This window comes from Pararge aegeria, chromosome 4 (assembly GCF_905163445.1).
Source record: "Pararge aegeria chromosome 4, ilParAegt1.1, whole genome shotgun sequence".
Classification (NCBI taxonomy): Eukaryota; Metazoa; Arthropoda; class Insecta; order Lepidoptera; family Nymphalidae; genus Pararge; species Pararge aegeria.
This window is the reverse complement of record NC_053183.1, coordinates 13,403,718-13,429,238: the sequence shown is the minus strand read 5'-3', so window position 1 is coordinate 13,429,238 and position 25,521 is coordinate 13,403,718. Positions and strand designations below refer to the sequence as shown.

Sequence of the window (25,521 nt, the reverse complement as noted above, 5' to 3'; positions counted from 1 at the left end):
AAGCCTTATAACTTAAGTGTTATGGCATTGTTAAGTTCTATCTAATAATATGTTTACGTATATACGTTGGATGATATATAAATAAGCAATAGGCACGTAACACTGATCCGCATAAAAGTAGGAATATACTTAACTGTGGGATCACCTTATTCTTAATATGCTTGATTTGTCAGCGCACTTTTTACGTGACAGGAGTTTCACCAAATATAATTAATTCACATGAAAACAACGAACAGCAAGTAAAATATCTTTTTAATTGCAACATTTCAAAATTCCTAATACCATTGATTTTTATAGCAGACAGTATTTAACAGTCTTTAAAAATAAAGACCGTTTTAAAACTGGACAAGAAATAAATTCTTTTGGTGGGATTAAAACATTATTGTCATATACAGCTAAAGGTGGCTTCACACGGTCTGCAATAATTATGATGAGAGGTTAGTCAGCGATCTGTGGCAACGAAGGCGTTTCCCGACACGGCGCGTGGCGTTGCGCGATGTAAGGGTAACTCCCAAATATTGTATACAACTTGAACAACTTGATTTCATGAGACAAATTTTCCTTTATTGTTCTTTAGAACAAAGTCCCAAGCAAATTGATTGTGTAGATATTCAGACTCTTGAACATTTAATCATACTGTCGATTCGAAAAGTCCGCGTTCGATTATCCGCAGTATCCGCCGCGCATTGGTAACTAAGTAGGAATTCATAGTAATTTGGAAAGGGGAACCTACGTTTTTTTTTATTCGGATTGTTTGTAGCTTATTAACCCTAATGATTTTAACAGCGTAATGCGGGCTTGTTGGCGTGCCTCGGAATGGGGCTCTGCCAGGGTTTGAACCCTAGGGCTGGAAGAAGCGAAGGGATTTTCGGCCTGAGGGCGCCTTGTGTGAGGCGGGGTACCTACGAGTATTAGCACACGAAATAAGAAGTATCGCTTTAGGTCGATTTATAGAAAGGATTAAAATTTCATGTAAAATGTTCATTCAAACAAATTGACAACGCTACCCTGCCACGACATGTAGGAACATAACCTTTCTGTGAACAGACTTTAACTTTTGATATTATGGTTGTCATCGCGGAATATATAAAAAATATGTACAGTTATGCCTAATATAAGTATTGATCCCAGGTAAAAGTAAATAATTGACTGACCAAACTGATGACCCACCTGTTAAGTTAAAAATGGGCTATAAACAGAGCAAACTACTAGTCTCAATGAGCGCCGCCGTGTCCACCAACCTGAGGCCTAGGAATGAAACCTCGTGTGCCTGTAATTACACAGGCAAGCTAGCTCTTCAGACTGGAAAAAACACTGCTGCTTGACGGCAGAGATAAGCATGGCGAAAGTACTTCCCGGACAAACTCAGTGTTACAGTAAATTTATAAAGTTGATAAATAATTAAACTTTTGTTAACTACAAATTCATATTTGCCAGATATTTATGTTCATGACATCGAGTTGGTGGGTATTTTGATATAAATACGACTGCATTATCGATGCACCGCAGTCCTACATGGACTCGAACGATGCAAAGATACCTCCCAGAGTCTTAGTCGTTTATCATCAGTCACAAAAATCTCTGCTACTACTTGTTTAACAACAGTTCCTCATTATCTTGTAAGTATAACTACCAACTAATACACCATCGACACTTAACTTCCTTTCAGAAAGCCGTAGTGTGCATTGAACTCGTGCAAGCAGTTCAAGGTCATCCGATACTATTCATGTTACTGCCAGATTGCAGACACGCGCTGGTGAGATTTCTTGTTTAGTTAATTCAAATTCAAAATGACTCTATTCATGAAGACCTATCACAGAATAATTCACAGGCACCTATCATCTGTGAAACGTTCTTATATATTTTTTCTATATAACCGTCATAATGAAAACGTCTGATCATCATCATCCTTACGTCCTGTTGATTTTCTACTTCTCCGAACAGTCGCCCTCTCATAGAAAAGAGGGGTATAGAACATAAACCGACCTTGCTGTGTGTAAGTATGAACGACTATTATGATATCACATGTAGTATTAACCAGGAAAGCTTGCTCTTCGGGGCACGGAGTAAGACTGCGCCAATTTCCTAACTCCGGAGTAGTAAATATAAGTTCTTTGAAGAAAACCTTTATGCCTGCTTTTTTGCCCGGTCTGGTATCCTAGGACTTCGATACTACTTACGCATAAAATAACCAGAGTTAAATTATGAGAAATTTATAAAATCATGGGCAAAATAGTTACCAAGTATAGTCTCATCGAGGTAGAGAATTGACTGTCTTAAGGTAATATTTAACATTTAACATTGCAGACCGTGGGAAGCCACCTCGAGATGCGTTATTAAGCATTCGTGTACATTAAAAATTGATATAAGATACACAGGTACAATTACAATGTGAACCAACTTCTACACCTCATTACGTGCTAAGTGGGATATGATGTTATAATAGACGTTTCTTATATATTTATCTAAAGTTTTTTTTTTAATTTGCTATCATTCCCTAAAACACCACAATACAAATAAGAACTTCTAAAGGCACAAGGACTGTGAAATAATTGGGCCGGCGCAGTAGTAGTAACATCATAACCCAAGACGATTCATTCACTACATATTTTACAACTATAAATTAATATAATGACAACACACTAACAAATAATTTAAGGAAAATAAATATTTTATAGGATGAACTTGGCATCTGTGATGCTGCATACATATTTTATAAGTTCTAATGTTATGGTACAGGCAGTAATGTTCGATCACAGTAGGCATTTTGCAAGGAGATGAGTTAATATGGTTGCTTAAGTGAAATTATTGAGTATTCTGGACACAAAAATAATACTCTTACCACATTATATGCAAAAAGTGTTCGCAGTTTAAAATTTTGTAAACTACCTTCATTTGTAATTCAAAGTTCATTTATTTCAAGTAGGCCTAATTAATAAGCACTTTAGAAACGTCAAGTCTGTATGTAGTGACTCTACCACCGGTTCGGAAGGCAGATTCCACTGAGAAGAGCCGACAAGAAACTCTGCAGATTGCTCTTTTCCAACATCATTTTAAAGTTTAACAATCTTTAGAATTTTTCTATTTTGTGATAGATGAGAGCAGAGTGGCCTGCTTCCAAGCAGCCTTGTCGTTAAGGAATTCATCAATTGTGTAGTAACCACGATTTCTTAATGTGTTTTAATATATTGTTTAAACTTAGGTAAAGGTAGATCTAATATTACCTTCGGTATCATGTTATAAAAGCATATCCCACAAAGGATTTCTGTACTTTTCTCAGACGATATTTTCAACATTATCAATTTCTAATTTTTACAATATTATAGAAAATCACTGTATAATACGCTCGCTTTAAGCGAATTTATTGTAATTCTGTTGAGAATATAAAGTTCTTAAACCTCAATGTAATCCTACTTTATTTTTATCATTATAGACAGGATTTATGCATAAAATGTTTTGAGAGCTGTTTTTGTATATCCAAAGTATGCTAATTTGAGTTGCGCGGTATTGTTAGCGAAGAGACGATATCGAAAAGTCCTTCGTTATTATCTTTTATGAAAATCTTAAGGGTACGCGCGTTGAGGCAGTCAACTACAATGGTGAGTTGTTTCTACTAAAATAACGATGACTACCTACATATGCAATGCTGAAGATTTTCTAAGCTCTAGAACTACCAATCGTATTTGACTCTTTTTTGCATTTGAATTTGATAGTACACTTTTTAAGGAATGCTATAATAGGAGCTATAACTTTTTAATATTTAACGCTTAATGCGTTAAATGAAAATGTATGAAAATCCGTGATATTTCAGGTTATATGGATGAAAAATAATATTTAGATTGATAAAATTATAATGGTAAATACATTCATAAGATATATAAATTATTCACCCCCAGGGATGAAAGTTTATTAGTTAGAATGCGCTAAATTCCGGAAATACCAGTCAGAATCAATTGTTTTGAATTTTATAGCCCAATTCATGACTAAGGGCAGGGCATCTTAAAATCCCGCTACGAATCTTCGGAACTGAGCAATTTTAGAAATATTGCAGGCGGGCGCTGTGTCGCGGAGGGTAAGTATAAAATGTCTAAAATACCGGTAGAACGTTTGTGAGAGAAACTTGGCAGTAGTTGTACGCGGCAAAGTCACGGGGAATTGTAAAACACATTTTAAGTTTCTGCATTTTTTTCCGTATCATAGTGAACGCGACTTTTCAAATCACACACTCGTCTGTGCACTCGATAAGCTTTACAAGCGATAATTTTTTTTCTCTTAATATATAGATTGTTCAACTGAACCAGTAAACTTCACACATGCATAAAGGCACTGCATACCCTGCAGTTTTTTGAAGTTTTATTTCTTTTGGTGCAATATGCTAATGGTACATTTTCAACAATGAAGTAAAAGTTAAGTGCGAGTTTCAAATAAGATTTTCATTACGATTATTAAATGGAATTAAAGTAGCATATGTAAAAAAATCCTTACCTAGTTACTAACACCAATTTATTCTTATGTGAACACATAAAACACATGTTTTAAAAAAATCTTTATGAAATATTTTATATAATCTGCCTAATGTGGTCTAACACCCTGTGCACATCTCCATCCATAGGATAGGTCCATTAAATATTTAAATACAGTTTCAGGCCATTTTAAAATGGGGCAACTCCTTACCACACTTTTTAAAATACTACAAATAATAATGCTTAAAATTTCAATAGAAAATGAACATTAAAAGGTATTAATAAAGAAATAGTAAACAACAGAATATAAAATTCAATCTATTCCACACAAAAAAAAAAATATAAACTGCAATGTCAAGATAGTTTGTATTTTACAATTTTTTTTAGTTGAACTGATAGAATGAAAAAAAAATACTTATTTAATTAACTTTCTAACACTGTTTAACAAAAGCTTCAAAACATTCTACCACAAAATTTACAAAGTTGTATTAAAATATTCCTATTCAACAAGAAGGACATATTGGCTGGAATAAGAACTACCAAGGCCGAATAACATTGGAATCTCAATAGTGAGGCCATCTGTCCATCTGTAGTGCTTATCACTAATGCTGCATAGTGCCCTACCACACTTAACTTCACGCTGCCAAATTGGTCTTTCACTAATTTCAAACAGTGTTAGAATATCAAAGCGTCATAAATCAGGAAAACGTAATGGATCTTCCACATAGTCATCTGGTATAACAAACAACTTCTCTGGTATATTATCACGAAAATCAAACTTTTGAAATGTTATTTTTGCAGTGACTGTTGGCAAAATTGGTATATCTATTTTCACTGGGAATCCTTTAGGTAATTTCATGGCAACAAATTCACGTAATTTAGCAAAGTGCTTAAAGGGAGCTATCACCTCAAGCACATTTAAGAGCATTTCAACACTTAAAGGGAAATCATCACTCATAGCAATTGTTGCTCTGAAATTTCTTGAAGACTCCTTGTACACAAGCTCTCTACCCAGACTAGGGTATTGTCCACGCGGGGAAGATATGTATGATGTCCATTCAATACCACTCTCAGGTGGGGGATTCAGAGAGGCTCGCCGAACTGGCTCTCCGTTTGTGTCTAAGTTTTGTGTATTACCTTTAGTCAAACTTTCTATTATAGCTTTATTTTTTTGCAAATCATCCGTGGATAAATGTTCCCTCCTCTTACGGGACTCCAACACGAGGCCTGTTATTGTGTAAATGTCACTTTTGTATAGGCCTGCCACTGTTTCCTTACGATCCTCACGGAAAATCCAACCAGACTGAGCCCTTGAAAAGGAAATGCCTTTGGTAGACATTTGAGCAGCTAAAATATCACTTGACATGAGTATATCCACTTCATCCTCAATCTCATTTTCCGTCTCCTCATACCGCACCCGTTGGTACACCTTGATTTTATTATCTAATACTGTTAGAGATTCACTGGGTGGCTTTTCTCCCTGGAAAATGAAAGATATATCTCCTCTTTCCCATTTCATATCTGTGAAGTCAACCAGAGTAGTATCCAATCTTATACCAGAACCTGATTTGTAAATTTTGCATACATCAGATGGCAATATTCTGGAAACTAAGGGAACCCACGAATGGAAATCCCATTTCAGTTCCATGTAAAAATTTTGTATCTTGGACAGTGCCCTGATGAGATCTGGTCTCCTGCATTCCATTTGCTCTCGCGCTTGTTGTTTGAGCTTACGCACCAGGGAAGAAATGGTCTGCCGATCGCCATAGCTGATGGCCTCGGCGAGTGGTGACCAACCTGCAAAATTTTTCACCTTTACAGGAGCTCCGTGCGCCAGTAACAACTGCACGCACTCTTTGCGACCAAGCATTACAGCAAGGTGTAGGGCTGTATTTCCATGTTTGTCCTTCCGCGTTACATCGCTGAATCTCAATAATGAAGACAGTTTCCGAACGTCGCCAACGAAAACGCACTCGTGAAGCGGATAAGTATCATCGTCACCGTTACAAATCAAAGCAGACATTTCGCATGGACAGATTTTTTTCACCTCATCACTATCAATAGGTTGTTGCTCAAAAAATATAACGCAACGATTGATCGTATAATCAATGAGATAAGATTAGAATGGAGAAGCTATCACTGTTACATTTTTTTCTTCTCAACCAATTCATCGTAATAAATATACATACAAGCAATAAAAGACTTTTAAGTTGCTTATATATTTAAAAAAGTACCATCATTTTTGTTTAATTTATTGAATCAAATACATCGAACCAACAAAATGCGAGATTAGTTGAAAAAGACAGTTTGCTGTTTGATCATTTTGACAGGACTTGATGAATGACGTCTAGAGCTTGGCCCGGTTATTTAGACTATCTGTGCTTTCAAATTGGGTTGCCAGTTCGACATGATACAAATCTTGATGTCTGTTAATGAATCGGCTAACCGATTTTTACTTTTATTGTTCATGTCTACGCGTGAAAGGTCCGTATTCAAAATTCATAAATCAACTTTATAAAAAAAAGGTACATATTAATTGAAGTTTATTGTATTTACTTATTTATTTATTATTTATGTACCATAAATTGTGATTGTGAACATAAGATACATGAAGTGTACAAAGGAAAGCTTATCTCTATAAGAGATCTCTTCCAGCTACCCCAGGATGTGAGTAAGAAGATTTAATTGTGGTATAGGTCAAATAAAGGTACTTAATTAACTTAGGTACTTAATATACTTCATAACTACTAAGTATATTTAATAAATCTAAATAATAACAAAATTATACATACTAATACAATAACATTTGAATATACTATATATACAAAATACATAAAAATAATATAATAAATATTTATATAATATAAATATATATCTATAATAAGTAAACAGTGATAAATATACTATGACAACGATAGATAATGCTCCTTTACATTGTGTTTAAAAGAGTGCACCGATCGGCAGTGTCTAATATGTTCTGGTAGTAAGTTCCAAAGGTGTGTTGCGTGGACGGAGAAAGATTTCTGGAAGAAAATAGTATTATATGAAAGGACATCAAGAGGATTTTTTGACACGCAAGACCGCAAGGGTCTCGTAGGCGGAAGACATAGCTTTATACGCTCACACAAATATCCAGGAGAAGAAGAATTATATAGGATGTAGTAAAGGACAGTTAAAATATGCACATTCCGGCGAAAACGAATTGGCAGCCACTTTAATTGACGACGAAAATCAGAAACGTGATCGAATTTGCGCAATCCGAAGATAAAGCGAATGCATAAATTCTGAAGTCTTTCAAGTTTGTCGAGTAGCTCTTCAGTGGCATCCAAATAGCAGACGTCGGCGTAATCAAGTATTGGAAGCAATAAAGATTGGGCCAACATAATTTTGGTATGAAGCGGAAGAAAATTCTGCAGCCTCCTCAATGAGTGAACGACATAGTGCATACGTTTACTTACCTGGTTTATATGAGCTGACCAAGTTAAATTACTGTCAATTATAAGTCCTAGATTTTTAGAAGTGCACGAATACACAATTGGTATACCGTTATAAGAAATCGGAGGCAAATCATTAAAAGTCACACAGTAAAGTTTTAGAAATATTGTTTCTGAACGTATCACTTAACATCAAATGTTATAGTTTTTATTCGTCCACACTAGATGGCGGTACTCGCTTAATATTGGTTTCTGGTCGAGCTTTGTTTTCAATTTTCAAGCGATAGCGAACTACGAAGTAGAAAAGGAAGAAAAATTGACAAATACGCGCAGAGATCTATTATTTTTTTGTATTGAATTTTATAAACCGAGTGCAGTGCTGTTATTTTAATTCGGACGCCACATAATGTTCGTTTTGATTAAATGATTAACATCGTGACCGCTACCTTATTCAATAAATTAGCCGGATTTATTCAATGGGATTAAAATATTTTAATTAAATTTATTGCGGGTTTATGTAAAACAAGAAGTGTGTTTCTATTATTTTAACAGTTGTGATTGTAGGATTTCAATAAAATGTATTAAAAATTATAAACAGGACCCGGCGGTGGTCGTGCTTTTGTTTTTTTCTGTTTTCTTAGTTCTGAATGAACATTTAACTTGTGATTATAGACTTGGGTTTAGAGGAGTGTCTGATTGTTACACCTGGACATAATGTAAGTTATGTTTTCTATAATATTAATTAGATATCTATAATATTAGTATATGTTATACGTAATTACTTATTATATCTTGAGATACTAGCTCTCTATGTGATGTTTTCAAGTAAATAAATGATGTTGCCTTTAAACCCACGAATACTTAAACCGCAATATAACAATCATTAAGTAATCTCCCATAGCCAAAGATAACATGGTTAACATATGAAAAGAAAACAGTAAAATGAAGTCAAATAAGGTAACCATTTTAAAAACATGCTGTTATATTCTTATAAGAGGTTTATTTGAGATAAACAGTACATAGAAATGTGGTTGTGTGGGTAATGTTGTTGGTCATAAGATATATAAGTACACAGCAACAAAAATAAATTGATGATTCTGTATGCATTTGAAGGGGAAAGCGCTCTTTCCCCTTCAAAGCTCTGCTGGGTTCCCCGGGCATCCAACAAAGCCAACAAAAGGGACATGCTGTGATGGTCCTTTTTCCCACACCAAAAAAAAAAGGGAAAGCTCTCTTGTGTATAGTTTTCTGAGTAAATGACTCTTTTATCCTTGCCATACATACATATACAACAGACACACAGAGAGGTTAAAGCAAAGAGAGCATGCAATGTGTTCCGTACCTCAGTATAATACTAACAGTTATGATGCATAATTTAACAAGCAACCCTTTACTACACTAAACTGAATGTTACCCATATTTGTTTACAATTTCCATTGAAAATTAATAAAATGATACTTCTTTTTTTTTATTCCTTTTAAGATAAGCATGATATATTAAAGACTTATTAATAAACATTTTTTGTCCAACATAATAAGAGTAGATTATCAGTCATTCATCAAATAGATAAACCTATTTGCACTAAGTGTTGCAGTTTTTTGCCAAAAGATAATTTCATTTTGTTAAAAACTATTTCTTTAGATTAGCCGGTTTGAATCATTCCAAAAGAGATTGTTTTCTCAGTTTGGAAAGCAGCATTTCATAATAGTGTTTATTTTAGACAGCTTAGCATGGTATTTTCAGTTCTGATAAACTAAAATGGGTGATTTTCTTGAAGTTTGAAGACAGAGAATTTGGAAAAGAGGACCCAATTTTTTGTTGCAGTCATACACACATGCTGAGGCATATAGATTATAGCAGCTGTGCTTAGATTAGATTTCTTACTGATTATAGGGGGCCTACTGTATACAAATAACTAGAGGATGAGGTAACGGTGTAACAGTGTTTTCTAGGAATGAGGTTTGCCACATTCCTAGAAAACACTGTTACAGACCCCCTAAACTGCTCAATCGAAAATAATACAATTTGATTCTTACATTAACAATTAACTAATGAAATAACATAATTTTAAAAAAACCATAATTTAAACATTGAACTCTATTTATTCACCTGTGCTGTCTTACCCTGACAGGCTTCCCATGCAGATATATAGTGTAAACTTAATATTATTGTCAGGTATGACAATGTAATGAAAAGCTACATACAACTGTATGTATATGTAAGCCAATCTGTAATTCTGCAAAGCAAATTAAATTCGTATGATGAAGCAATTAAAATACCAGACTTTAGAAAAAAATAGTTGATTATGAGTTGAGTTGAGTTACATAGAAAATAGTATTTATAATTCTTGTTTCTTTATTGATCCTAAAGAACATTGGCTAGGTTAGGGTGCATTCATTTTATTGCAAACGTTAAATATTATACTGCTAAGAAGCAGACATACCATGGTATTTTGAAAGTACCTAGAAAACTATAATTCAAGACACTTTATATAAAATTAGTTTTTTCATTAGTATGGTGAAGTAGAGTTATTGTTACTCTGGATTCCAATAACAATGCTTTATTAAAACTGGTATTTCTTTTAAACGGGACAGTTTTATAAAAAAATAAAATAACTACTAGCTTGAGACTTTCATCCAATATTTTTAAATGGGGCAAATTTTAATACCCTAATTTGCTTAAATTCTAAATGAGGCGGGGTGAGATATATTCTAAACTATATGTCCCTTACTTAAAAAACAAAGTACTCGCCTATAGTTTTTCAACTCCCATTTCACTACGCTTAAGACCAATAACAAGAAGTGCGAAATAAATCTTCTCTGCCTGCCTATGAGTCTCCTCAAAATCGATCCAGCCGTTACGAATATTTGTCGAAACAAACAGAAAGGCAAACATAAACGCTGTTAAAAAGCTGTTGATTTTGGCATTACAAACGGACACTTAAGTTTTATTTATTTGTATAGAATTTTTAGCTTTATGCGTACCTACATATAGCTTTAAAGATTTAATCTTAAAATAACTGAACCAAATGCAACTTTGTTGAACAGATTGTAAAGAAATAACACTCATAAATACTATCTGAAAAAAGGGTCATGTAGATAAATAAATGGCGTGTGTTATCATAAATTTTGTTATTATTACTCATTTGTTATTTCCATCGGGCTTTATGTTTTTGTTTGTAATTAAAAGTACTAATAAAATAAATGTATCCAAGGCAACATATTGATAGGTTTCCAAACATATTTTTGATTTGTTTACATCCCGAAGCTCTTGTATTCACGTACATACTCTATTTACATAGGCTTTAACAAAGATTTAGCAAGGATAAAAGCGCCATTTTGATAAATCACGTTTCTCGAAAATTATTCTCGTTTTAAAAACCTAATTAAAGACTTCTCGACGCGGGTTTAATGCCCAGTCATGAACATTAAAAAGTCTTGTCCGTAGTTTATATGAAATTCGAAACCAAATCCATCTTTCTATAGAGATTCCATTCTCCTTCGTCTTTACTAAGCGTTTAAACTATTTCGCTTGTTTCCTTCCCCTCTAGACTCGATAGGTATCCAAGATAACTCAAGAAGCCTAGCAGGTCCCTCAGGTTAGAATGAAAATCCATGAGCATTTCATTGGTTTGTTAAGCTTATGTCCTCGAACAGCACGTGCTTTGGAGTTTCAAACACCTCCATGTTTGCTGCTTAGAGAACTGTCGTCGAGATCTATTAGGAAAACGCCATTTTAGTTGTTGGTTGTGCCATGTTATAAAAAAAAGAGAGTTCTCCATAATGTTCTAAGACACGTGTGAAGCATACCAATTCGCACTTGGTCACAGCCTTTGGGCTTTTAATGGGTTAATAACGATGATGTTATATTTCTCATTTTTTCGAGTTTATTTTGTACCGGCATACTATATTGTTCTTCGTCTTGCTTCTATCCAGGGGTTGACGTCGCAGTGTCATGTCGACCCGTAATAATTGCGGTCGCCATTATACAAGGTGTAGCTGAATTACGAAATACTGTTGAAGGGTGCATAAGTATATTTCATAAGGAATAATAAAAATATTAAATTAAAAGAAGCATTTTTATTTTTCCTGTATGGAAAATAACTAATTCAAAGCATTTTAAGTGTTTACGTATGACACCCCTATAGACGATAAAAGACCGACACGCTCATAGTACCTACGCTACGCGACGTGTACCTTACTAATAGTATCTTTCTATGACTGTGTTTAGTTTTTTAGTTAGTGGTGTACTCAAAAACTAGAAGCGTTTCGGTTTCACATATAAGTCTCAGAGACAGTAAATAGTGTACCCCTAAAGCCTCGGAAGTGTTATTTCGGTTTTTATTTACACGTTGTGTATAGTTTCCAACTATGATGATGCTATGCTTATGCATTAGTACTAAGGACCAAGATATATATAATATTAGATGTGTCCTGCGGCTTCGCTCGCGTAAATTACGGGACTCAGCATACTCTTACATAGCCTAAGCCTACCTAAATAAATAAGATACCAAAGTATTTTCAATCGTACTTGAAGTGCCAAATACACAAACCTATGATATTAAGATAGTATTTCAACATATTTAATAAAACGATTGCGGTGTGGGCGAATAATATATCTGTTCTAGCTCTTGGAGCTTTAATCACACACTATTTGGAACCTTCAATCACGTAAATATTGCCAATCGCAAATGACCTTCCAAAAGAGTAACTCCCGTTTTGCCTTAGGTATTTAAAATACTCTGAATTCCCTTTAACAAATGACTGCATTATTAGTGTGTGGCTTAACAGCCGCACTATAGTATTCGATAGCGCTGGGCCGAGCAACGCTGACCCGGTCAGTAAATGGATGGGTGCCCGTCTGGAAATTTAAAAGATAATTTTGTATCCATATGTCTCAACTCCTATCTATATATATATAATGAAAATGGTCTTCGTTTGAGGCTCAATCACGCCTAAACCACTGATCGTATCGACATGAAACTACCACCATTCGATGCGAAATTTTTCCTAGATGGTTTATGGCTATCTATTTTTTGAATTCCAACATTCCTTCATTTTTTTATTGCTGTTTTACTTTTATGAACATTTATCCCGCTAATAAAAACAAAAGATAAGCATTTTCTCTTGATTCTTTTGTTTTCATGGATTTCAACAGAGTGTATTAAACGGATTATGGTTTTTTACATTCAGCTAAGAATCTACTCACGGTAGTGGAGAACGGCTGGACCAATTGGGCTTTTTTTTATCTTCAGAATTGTCAGGAGAAAGTTTTGTATGTAAGAAAATTTTAAAAAAGCCCGATAAAAAGTTAAAAATTTCGATGATAATCGAAGAATTCCCATCTATATAGTCACTTACCACGAAATCTCGAGAACCATAAGACTTAGAAACGTGAAACTTGGTAGGAATATTACTTTTGCTATGTAGAGGTCAGCTATGAATAGATTTTAAGAAATTCATTCCCCAAAGGGGATTGCGGGGACGTTAACAATGAACAATTCCCGTTTTTAAACTATAGCTCCTATAGACTTCAAATTTGGTAGGAATCTTCTGTAAGAGGTGTAGAAATAGGCTATGAACGAATTTTACGATAGCTCACCCCACAGGGGGTTGCGGGGGTGGGTATTAACAATTAATATTTTTAATTTTCCAGCTAAAGCTCCTACAAGCTTCAAATTTTTCTATAAGTGATGTAAAAATGATTTATGAACAAATTTTACGATATCCCACCCCAAAGAAGATTGTGGGGGCGTTAACAATGAAAATTTTCAATTTCCAAGCGATAGCTCCTATAGACTCCAAATTTAGTGAGAGTATTCTATATGTAATATAAAAATGATCTTCGAGCGGATTTTACAATGAATCACCTAACAATAAAAAATTTCAATTTCGAAATATAGCTTCTAAAAATTCTAAATATGGTAGGAATCTTTTATTATTCACATAAAGAACATCTCAAAATGGATTTCAATAAAGTCTACTTCCGACAGGAATTGCGGGGGTGGGTGTTAAAATCTAAAATTTTTATTTCTAACCTGTAACTTCTACAGACTCCAAATTTGGTGGGGATCTTCGTGTATGTAGGGATATTCGTGTATTTCCTTACAACAATCGTCTTTTTGGCAGCGGAGAAAAAGTCATTGAGAGGTTTCAAAAACTTAACTTTACATGTAGCTATCCAATCAACGGACTAAGAATTTTACATTCATTTTACTTTTGCAGACTACATAACCGACGAATTCTTTTATTGCGGGATCGCGGAAATGTAACAGATTAAAATGAATGCATTTTCCAAGCACATGAGATGTGGAAAAGAAATTTAGTTACTTATTCCAATAGAATTCATAAAAAACATGCACAATTAATTTTCTATAAAAAATTGATGTCACGGAGAAAATTTTAGTTAACAGAAAATTCGTCGCACTTGAACCTAGACAGATTTCAACTTCACATATGAGACTTGCAATGACTTTAACTTAAACTTTCAATGCTCATTTCAAATTTTTTTCTTCATATCAATTATTATTAATTTTTGGAAGAAAGGCACGGAAATGTTATAATGATTGCACATTGAAAGTTACAATGAATATTAGTGAGAAAAATCACCTGGATGAAAGATACAGGCTAAATCGATGGAATTTGGAATTTGAGTAAGTCTAAACAATATCGATGCTTACAGTTCTATCCGCGGGGCCTATTTATGTTCATACAAAAATAAAAAAAAGGAGAATAATAAAAATATGAAAAAAATAAATAAAAATGAAACATAAAATGTAATTTATTTCCTTTTTCAATTCGCCCAGCGAAGCGGGCTGGAAACGGCTAGTAACTAATAAAATAAGAAAAGAAATCGCATTGTTAGTTGTTTTGTATGATGAAGGTTAACAAGAAAATTTCTCACATTCTTTATTTAGTCCTAGCACTGATGTCTTTATAAATATGCCAGCATTTTATGCATTCAGTATTGTTAAGCATTAAGTGAGGAGTTTGTTGCTGCCCGCTGATGAGATCTGTCCTCTATATTATATTCATCAGATCTACGAAATTTGAGCAAAACTGAAGTAATAGAATAGCTAATCCAGTCCAAAATAATCATTAATTTGGTTAACATTTGATGGAGTTATGATGTAAAATCGTCAAAGACTTTCATCTCGACTTCCAAAGGAACTGAGCTAAATTTCCCGATATTCGGCCTAATTCAATACCTCGCAATATGAATTCAAATCGTACAAAGTTTAGTTTGAATTCATTCGGGACTTTCAGCGTAATGAGCGGCCATGATACAGCTAACCAGACATGAAAAAATGAAAAAAAAAATTATTATAAGTACAAGTAGATAGATTGTTTCGTGAAGGGTTTCGAGGATTTGTGATGAGCGCTAATGACTACGCTTATTACGAGAGTCGTGTAAGACTTTAATCAGCTAGCAGATGATGGTAGGTAGTTGATCACTTGTTTTGCTTGGAAGTTATTTCACTTCGCTCTGACTTGTCTCAGTCGCGACATACTTCCGCTTTGATACAACTTACCTGATGCCTAGGAGCTATTTTACTCTGAAATAGTATACAAAGGAGGAATGATCAAGTAACATTTCGAATTATGACTATTGTCGGAATAACTTTGTTGAATACCTACGCGTTACCTTGTTAACACACAATTATGGACTTTACTGTCTTAGTTATAAGGTCCTTTGTAGCAATACGTTTTGGTGTTTCCACCGCCTCCTGTAATATACGTAGCTAGAGCACTAGTCTGAAACACCGTTTTAGCAATATGACAAAAAGTCGCCTTTTTTATTAGCTCGACAGAATATTTTAGAGAGTTCCAAATAGTCCAGTCATGTGCCGCTTACGCCCAGCGGCTTCCAGCGACACGTTTTTGTTCCATGTCGTCTGCCCACATAGTCCGAGATCTATTCAAAATTACGCTGCGTCTACTAGAGGGGGTCGCCATTCTAGCGCTTGTGTACCCAAGCGTCCATCATGTCGGTTCTCCCAGCTCCTAGAGATAACTCTCGTTCCATAGATCTCCTCATTTCTTATTTGATCACGTTGAGATACTTCGAGCATAGCTAGCTGGCTGTCTGGCTGAGTGACTTCCCTCTTATTGGGCTCATAGTTAGCTACAACATTTCAGGGTGCACATTACATACTAGGGTAAAGGTGATCAGACCCGTCAGGATAAAGATGGAAGTTATGGAATTTCAACACTTAAATAATTTTTCGCTTCGCCATAACACAGTGTTATCACCCAAGCAGACGCCTCCCATATTTCTGATAACAGATTTATTTTCATTAGTTAAACGTGCTTGATAAAGCACTATTTGTTATTTCTATACAATCTACAAGTAGGTACAACTATGATGTTACTTTGTTAGTTGTGAAGTTCAATATTATTAATTATTATTCATTATGACTACAAAATTATATGTACCAAATTTTTTTTAAAGTGCCTGCTATTTATAGAAAAAAATAGTTTTTGTTGTATAATCGACGTCGGAGGAAGTCCTCAATTTTGTGTATTATTTGTTTTTTTTTATAGATTCTTAAATGTTTACTATATATATTGTAAAATAGCAGCTTATTTGGCATATACATAAATGCGCTACAAAAATATGAAAGGTTCTGCAACAAAACGTCGACTTTATAAAAGTAACACTACTTTAAGCGATGGTATTAAGAGGGTATAAAAACCAGAAAATCAGTTCTAAATTATTATAGTATGCAACCTTAACACATCATAATGAAAAACGACAAGTAGTAGATCTTTTTTTACTCGGTTTATCTATATTTTCTGCCTAAGAGACTTGCGGTGATGCGGGCCGTTTGGTTTGCGGGTTCGAGATCGGCCTACTTACTGTACACGAACTAACCTAGGTAATAATATACGGTCTATATTATGATCTCCCCTTATTTATTTTTACAACATAGGTACCTATATAGTCTCTCACGTCAGTCACTCATTATTTTTAAAAGTATTCGAATTTACACAGAGTCCGTATTTTTTATCTATCTGAGTACGTTCACCCATCCGTTAGGGCTAGGCATCTCACGTCCTTGATGACATCTCACGTCCAAAATTAAGAGCAATCACAACTCAAAACGGTTTAATCACGTATTTCGTGATGGGACGCAAATTTAAACGCTTTTTTTGGGCTTGCCATTAGAGCTGTATAGCCTCATTTATGATTTAAGATAATGCATAAATTACGGTTAAAGTGAAAATGATTCGATAGATAAATCTCTACCCATCCCTTAAGTGTTTAACATATTTTTTTAATAAACGTCTATTCGGTTTTATTGTACTTAACTTCTAAAATACACTGCACTATAATATAAATAAAATATTCCCACGGAATTGAGTATGTGTGAGTATTTTTGAAGTAGGTTATGTAGATACTTATAAAGGTTGAGTGTGTCAAAGTCAAAGTCAAAGTCAAATATATCTTTATTCAAATAGGCACATAGATGGCACTTTTGATGCGTTATTATATACAAAATGTGTACATAGCAGTGAGTAGTGATGGCGATAACTACAATCGTAAACTTAAAACTAAAGCTACGAGGGTTCCAATCGCGCCCTGGTCTAAGAAGAAGCCCACAACAAACTTAGCCGGGTGTTCTTTTTGTTATCACCATCTCACATTGTCATTAGGAAATATTTAAGAAGCAACCTGGTTAGAGCAATTGTTTACACCCAAGCTTTTTTATCGTTTACGTAATCCTTTATACTATAATAGGACTTTTCTATAAGCTTTCGCTTAATACAAACTTTGAACTTCTTTAGTGACATCCCCAAGATATCAACCGGTAATTTATTGTAAAATTGTATACAATTTCCTTTAAATGAATTGCTTATTTTGTTTAGTCTAGTGTACTGCACTGCAAGTTTATTTTTGCTTCTAACGTTCAAATTATTGCAGTCACATTTTCTTTTAAATTTTGATATATTTTTGTGAACATACATTAAATTTTCAAATATGTATTGGCTATAGAGTGTCATTATTTTAACATCTTTAAATTTATCTTTCAATGACTCTCTCGGACCCATTTTATAGATCGCACGAACAGCCTTCTTCTGCAGCACGAAAATAGTGCCAATATCAGCAGCATTACCCCATAGTAAAATTCCATATGACATAATGCTGTGAAAGTAACTAAAATAGACTAGCCTAGCAGTTTCTATGTCTGTCAGGTGGCGTATCTTCTTTACTGCATAGGCAGCAGAACTAAGCCTGTTCGATCAATTATTTACATGAGGGCCCCATTGAAGTTTAGCATCTAACGTTATTCCTAGAAATACTGTTGTATCCACCGGGTTCAATTCCTCATTATTAAGTAGTATAGTGGTTTTTACATGTTTAACATTTGGTAATGTGAATTTTATGCACTTAGTTTTATTTTCATTTAAAACCAAATTATTAGCTTCAAACCATTGTACTACTTTAGCGAGATAGTTGTTTACATCGTCTAAAGCTAATTCACGTCTCTTAATTTTAAACATAAGTGATGTATCATCAGCAAACAATACTATCCCGTGATTGTCCTTAACAAGGTAAGGCAGGTCATTAATGTAAATAAGGAATAGAAAAGATCCTAATATAGAACCCTGTGGAACACCAATTTTCACAAATGACCCATTAGACCGCTTTCCATTAACGTCTACCATTTGCACCCTATCACGCAAGTAGTAACTAATCAAGTCGAGAGCTACACCCTGAATTCCATAGTGGTGTAGTTTTCTGACTAACGTTTCATGTACAACACAATCAAACGCCTTAGACAAATCACAGAACACACCAAGTGCATCATGTGACTCCTCCCAAGCTTCAAATATATTATGTATTAGCTCAACACCAGCGTCGATAGTTGAGCGACCCCGTGTAAAACCAAATTGTTTAACGTGGAGTAAATCATACTTATGAAAATAGGCAAGTAACTGATTTAAAATAAGTTTTTCAAAAATTTTACTGAAAGTGGGCAGTACTGATATTGGTCTGAAGTTAGTGGGGTCAGAAGTACTACCCGATTTAAACAAAGGAACTATTTTACTATGTTTCATTAAGTCAGGAAACACACCACAATCTATACAGTTATTAAATATTAATGCTAAATCGGGTGCAACGATATCAATTAGTGATTTGAGAACTTCAACGGAAATGCCCCACAAGTCACTTGTTTTTTTATTATTTAATAATTTAAAGGCTTTAATAACGTCAGAGCCACTAACATGGCTGAATTTAAAAGCGTTTTTACACTCGGGCACGTTATTCTTCAATAGAGAGAGAGCAATATCTGGTGAAGAGTTCAATGATTTAGTGGTGGAGATAGGAGTGTTAGTAAAAAAGATTTCAAAAGCAGTAGCCACTTCGAAATCAGATGTTAAGTCTTTATTATCTACATTAAGTTTAAAGTTATTATGCCGCGGTGGTACTCTTCCCGTCTCCTCATTAATTATTTTCCAAGTAGTTTTGATTACGTTATTGCTATTTTTTATTTTATTCTGTATGTATCGGGACTTTTCCAAGAAGCAATCGCGTTTAAAACTACTGGAACATAAATTGAATATTCAAATTGAATTAATTGACCACAATGATCAGAATCTAATTTATTAATTATGTGTTTACTTATTGGAATTATATTCGTAAAAATGTTATCCAAACATGTGGCGCTAGTGGCAGTAATTCTTGTTGGTTCCATGAACATATTTGTAAGATTGTATGTTTTAAATAAATTTAATAAATTAACACTTAAACAATTACGTTCTAAGATGTTTACATTAAAGTCTCCGCAAACTATTAACTTTTTATTTGACTTTGATATTTTAAATAACACTTCATCCATTACCTTTTCAAAAAGTTCAAAGTTAGACAAGGGTGGTCTATATACAGTGACAATTATTAAATGCTCTAATTCGACCGAGGCTAGCTCTATTGTCCGTTCAACAGACAGGCTCACAATATCATTTCTGTTTTTAAATTTTAAATTTTTATTTAATAGTATTAAAGAGCCTCCATGAATTGCAGTAACTCTGGTGAACGAACTACCAACCTGGTGGTTACCAAAATTAAACAAGTATTCATGAGTCTTCTTCAAATGTTGAAATCATTCAAAAATAATTCAATCTCTAAGTCCTTTCCTTTAATACATTGAATATTTTGGTGAACCAAGTTGATATGATTAGAATTAGATTTTTTGTATATTTTTTGGTTTACTTTTAAATTGTGCAATGCCTTAATATAATTTATATTATATATGCCAGAGATAGTCTCAGTTGTCTGTTTATCTAAGCAAGAGGAAACCTCTGTTGTCTCCTTAACTAGTTTAAAGTAGAATGACTTGGAATGATTTCCAAGGTGTTAATGTCAGAATTATTACACTGCTCAATAAAAGCAGCTTGTTTAGCCAAGTTCTTGGCTGTAATTGTAAAAAAATATGATAGCGAAACAGCTATCTGTCGTTTAAAATAGTGTGATAGGTAATACCTATCTCGGTACAAATTATAAGAAGGACTAGCACACTTGCTAAAGTCAATAATATGAATTTTTTTATTATATGTACATAAGTTGTACAAAGTCATGTTTAAATTATATCTAATAGTATTTTCTTGGTGTGGCAAACTATCACAATAAGGAAATGTGTACAATACTATACTATTTACATTTAAAGTATTTAGAGAATCAAAAAGTTTAATTAGATCGGGTTTGTTGACATTTCCTCTATTTCCTATTAGGATAATTAAATTAGTTTTAGTATCATACAAATTCCTATTTTTACAAATAGCAGCTACAATACTTTTAAAATCTGATTTGGGTAAACAGAAGTTCAAAACTGTGTGTCCGTTTAACTGTGAGTTAAGATATAAGCCCATGTTACATCCAATTTCATCGCTGTGGTTCAGAAGATCGATAAAGCTAAAGTAGGACTACTAAACCATTTATTGCACTGCAATGTAATTTCAAATCGATACAAGTGGTGCACCTTAGTAGGTGTATACAAGCATGAAGAAAATAACACCTTAGGTTGGACTGCTCAGACTTTTTTCTTTGTTGATTTATGTAAAGGCTTACCTGGTAAAGAGTGAAGTTACGAGTTAATTATGAAAATTAAGCTTAATTTGCTAAACTCCGCGGAAAGCAGGAGAATCTATATGGTGTAATTTGTAATATCTTAAATCAATACTCACACCAAACGGATCTTTGGCAATGTATCTACCCTTTACGCAGGTTTCGCTCCAAAACCGTAGCATCCTCTGGAGATGTTGACTTCACAAGTTATTTTTTGATCAAATCATTGTAAATCTCAATTCACTTTCTATGATTTCTAACACTTAAATAATAATAAAAGCAACCAAAATCGGTTCTAAAATTTGATTTGTAGGATAACAAGAACTATATTTCAAATTATATTTGCATTTTTTACATGATAAATGAGATAAACATTTAATTACGAAACACTAATACATTTAAATAACTAACACTAAACTGTACAACTGTTAGTTTCCATTTCCATTCCATTGAGTACTAAACCAGTGAATTGTCTGTGTACAATTCCCTCTGGCTTATTAAAACATGCTGCTCCTTACGGTCTTTTGAACACTTCAAAACTTATTTACCATCGCAAAGGATTCTTGGTCTATCATATGATGTTAGAATATGATCATTAAAATACAAATTTAAATATTTTAGCTCTACTTTGGTTGGAAGGTGCATTATAGGAGCATTTATCACGTACACGAGTGTAAATATAATTTTATATCCCCCGATTATATCCCCTGAGAAGTGATAAAATTAACATATCCACCTACTGAAACACTGCAATAGGGAATAGGAGAAGTTTACCCCGTTTATTATTACACGTATGTTATTTGGATATTATTTCCATTTGTGTGCCAATGCTCGGAGAGTTGATAAAACTGTAAGAGAAGATTAAAGTTTATCCCTTCCCCGGGGAGGAAAATGTCTTCTGCCCATGCTAGCCGTGCTGATCTGATAAATAATAATGACATCGAACATCACAATGTTCTTTTGTAATTGATCGTATCAGATATATTGTTTTGCACGGTGTCGATAAATCGTTCTGTGATTATAAAAAAGAGAAAGGGTGAGGTCCCACGTCGGGCGCCATCGACATGCGCCGCTCCTCCCCGCGCACCCTCCCCCTTGCTAGTCTCTCTTTCGTACAGTTGCACGTTTCCAGCCTTCGGAGCAGACGTGTGCGCGATATGCCGTTAAACCCACCGTCAGCGCTTCTTCATGCGAATTTCACACTTTGGTTCGTTGCATTGATGCATGGACCACATTAGATGCTTCTGCACTTCATCTGTCATCAAACATAATTAAGGATGAAATGTCTTTGTCATTTATTATTTCAATCACTAAAAGTTGGTATCATCATCGTCACTTAGTGATGTTAGATTCATTTGATTGACCGTTTTGTTTGTAACATTTGAAAAACATAATATTGTAATGATCACTCATATTCAATAGATAAAAATAAAATATTAGGCATTGATGTGTAGTTATAGTTAAGTGATGAAATAAGTAGTGATTTTTTTTAACTCTATGTAAATCATGCATTTTTTTTATTACACCATGCTCCGGTGAAAAAATATCTGGTTATAGCAAACAAAAATTGGTTCACGGTGCATTTTGTACATAAAGACTAGTAAATAATGCGTGAAATAGCAGCTGATTAGCGTGTTGTTAATGGCTAAATGCCAATCCGATAAGTCGCTGATTTACAAAATACGTTTTCGCATAAATTGAGTTCTGAATTTCTAAATATCGTTACCGGCTTGTTACGTTTTAGAGATCTACTTGACTATACCTTGTATGTATGATGTAGTTTAACCGATACCTACGTGGGCGTCAGTAGATACCTATACATATTATAAGCAGATGCTCTTCCCATTACAACGTAGTTCAGTCAGGTCTTTTGTTTTTTTTCACTCGACCGTTTTCGTCTTTTATTCGTTGCTTTTAATACTACTACTTCCAGTGATGTTTAGGTGATTTTTAGGATAATAAGGTGATTTTTTAATCATGTAGCAAAAAGGTATCCAGTTTTGGAAATATATCAGATTTTCATTAGGTTTATTGTTTTTATGAAATTTATACATTTACCATTAATGAAAAATACTAAGTATGTGTAGTATTTTGGAATCAAGGAAAAGTTATGCTTGCGTGTGACAAATATGAATTACTGATTGTTAATACATGTATTGAAATATTTTCCGCCCAGCTTTTAACATACTGTACAATAAAAGTAATGTAATGTTAATTATTAAATAAAAGTTTAAAAACAGGACAAGTAAAGCCTATTTTAATATTGAGTTAGACGATAACCAGTCGAATTCTATTTAACTGAGATATCAATTGATATTTTACTTTCGGAGAATTTAAGATTAAAGAGAAATTTAGATTATGTGACATATTTTTAGTCGAGTTGTCAAACTGGTCTTAAGTAAACAAAATACTATTGGTTAGAATTCGCTGGGGACGGGCTGTTGTTTCGAAACTGTCTCAAGAAAGCGTGCTCTGTGGTCGTTGCCAAGGTTACAGGGTGGGTGCGATCAGCTGGACTTACGTAAGGCACGCGGGCGAGGGTGCGGGCGGGGGCGCTACGAGCTGAGGTTAGGGCCGATCGATACCTGCTTTCGCCTCTTGCTGTCACCCTGCGATCGCTGTACTCGCACCTAAACTTAATTTACTGACACGTCCTCTTAAACTTGATGCCGATGTTTTCGAAAACCAATTGCGCTCTTCCTATGCCATATTGTTACATTTTCTCCATTTTATAGGATTTGTAATTTATTAGAAGTGAATACTGCACTTTAGCAACAATCAATACTAAAAGATATCGAGTGATTATAGTGCTCGATGAATGCTGTTATCATCTAATCGAATACTTGATAACTCATCGAAGAGGGTAATAAAAACTAAAATGTATTGCAATTGGAATGCAAGTGGTTATTCAATTGCTCTTGCAGTAAAATTTAAGCTAGCTTTAAAATATTTCTATCTGAGCCAAAGCAGATCTCAATTTGGCACATCACCTATACGGAAATGGTACAAACGAATGAATTCTCCGATCCCTCGTTAGCTAGTACATCTGTTTTTATCGTATTGATCTCGTCGGTTGCAAACTATACGTACATACTTTCTATTGTGACACGTAGGTTCGTGGAGCGAATTCAAGAACATAGCACGCGAAAAGGGGAAGCGGTGACAGATAATGGATTGTCGCGGGCGGACGTTGCACAATAGCGTGACGTAGTAAATTCGCTAGCCCGAGTATAACTGCTACACTGGGCTCTACGTAATTCCTGTAGATTATACTGCGGAGAAGTTTATACGAACAATTTAACAAAGGTTTGCCTGTAGAACATTAAGACGATTGGAAAACAGAACTGTAAATTGAGATAAGTTTGAAGGTTCTTGTCTATATGTTTAAGAGATTGGCATTTGGCACTGTCCGCAGTTCTTTGGCATTATTTACCGTGATAAATTGCAGATTGACTTTACAGAAATGTAAATTGAATCGGTTTCAACGCATCTGTTGATGCAAAAATAAACTGTTGGCGTATATGTTGCGCTAAATGCGTTGTAAGAAGAAGAAATCCTTAGTTAAATAACGGCGAAAAAACGAATACCAATGTTTCAAAACAACATGTCTATAACCTATATCGAAAAACAAACGTCCAGTGGCAAAATTCAAGTTTAAAGTAAATTGATAGTTTTGTGATACCATGTAAATGTCCTAGATATGAAATTCAAATGACATTGTAATCAAAATCTTCTGTTTAGTCATTGTTCTATTGTCTAATATTTATTCTTTGCTAATGCCTCTTCGTGGGTACTAATCTCACGTGTCTTTCGGACTGCTACTTTTGTAGGAGTGCAATTTTTTTTTGTGAAAGTTGCTATTGATTTTGCTGTCAGTATTATTGAAATTCTTAATGCAAAATCTGTAAAATTGCTAGTACATATCACAACCAGTTGTTACTTTTCAAAATCAATAGCTAAATAATGAAATAATAGTGAATACAAACAGTATGTGAACTCTCATTTACAAAAACTATAAGAAATGGCCACATACTAGATTTTCAACTTCCTACATCTTATGTTGTTATGTAAAAACATTCCAGGACCCTCATAAAAACTTTAATCCCACGTTTTTTGCTCTTAGGGATTATAAGAAAAGTTTATAATGTTTATTTTCTTCAGCTGTAAGTTAAAGTTGTTTTATCTGGGTCAGCAAGTAAGTTAGTCAAGATAGTGTTATAAAAGTACAGCGTGGACACAGAATAATTAATCAAGACGATTAATTATTCTGTGTCTAACAACTTCAAAATGACATAATCAGTTAAATAAAGTCCGCACTGTTTAGATACATAGTCGAAGGCCGAAAAAAAAATTAAGAACGGAAATGAAGACGAATATATTTATAATGATTAAATGTTACGCTTGAGAGAGAATCAAGTTTTCCCACGTGTGTATTACATAACTAGGTATAGAAAAATACTTCACGCTTTAAAATGTTTGTTATTTTCTTTTCGTTCCTTCCGTTCATAAAATCGGACTCGGTTCCACTATGTATTTTTAAATGACAGCTGAATTCG

The 25,521-nt window shown here is 34.1% G+C and overlaps 2 protein-coding genes across 5 annotated transcripts in view; one reads left to right on the top strand and one right to left on the bottom strand.

Moving 5' to 3' along the window:
- Positions 1-4,832: 4,832 nt before the first annotated feature.
- LOC120623235 (ankyrin repeat domain-containing protein 13C) lies at positions 4,833-6,797 on the bottom strand. The gene has a single exon (XM_039889152.1). It carries the CDS (start codon positions 6,484-6,486, stop codon positions 5,155-5,157), a length of 1,332 nt encoding a protein of 443 aa, XP_039745086.1. The 5' UTR covers positions 6,487-6,797; the 3' UTR covers positions 4,833-5,154.
- Positions 6,798-8,158: 1,361 nt separating this feature from the next.
- The window catches only part of LOC120637619 (TLD domain-containing protein 2), a 185,805-nt gene continuing 168,442 nt past the window's right edge, over positions 8,159-25,521 (top strand). For 2 of the 4 annotated variants that reach the window (XM_039909515.1, XM_039909514.1), the window contains exon 1: positions 8,159-8,613. Coding sequence is in view for 2 of the 4 variants with exons in the window: in XM_039909517.1 (XP_039765451.1) it covers positions 8,612-8,613 (2 nt within the window). In the remaining 2 variants the exon portion in view is untranslated. The remainder of the gene's footprint in view (positions 8,614-25,521) is intronic. The other 2 variants (XM_039909517.1, XM_039909519.1) reach the window with 2 other exon arrangements.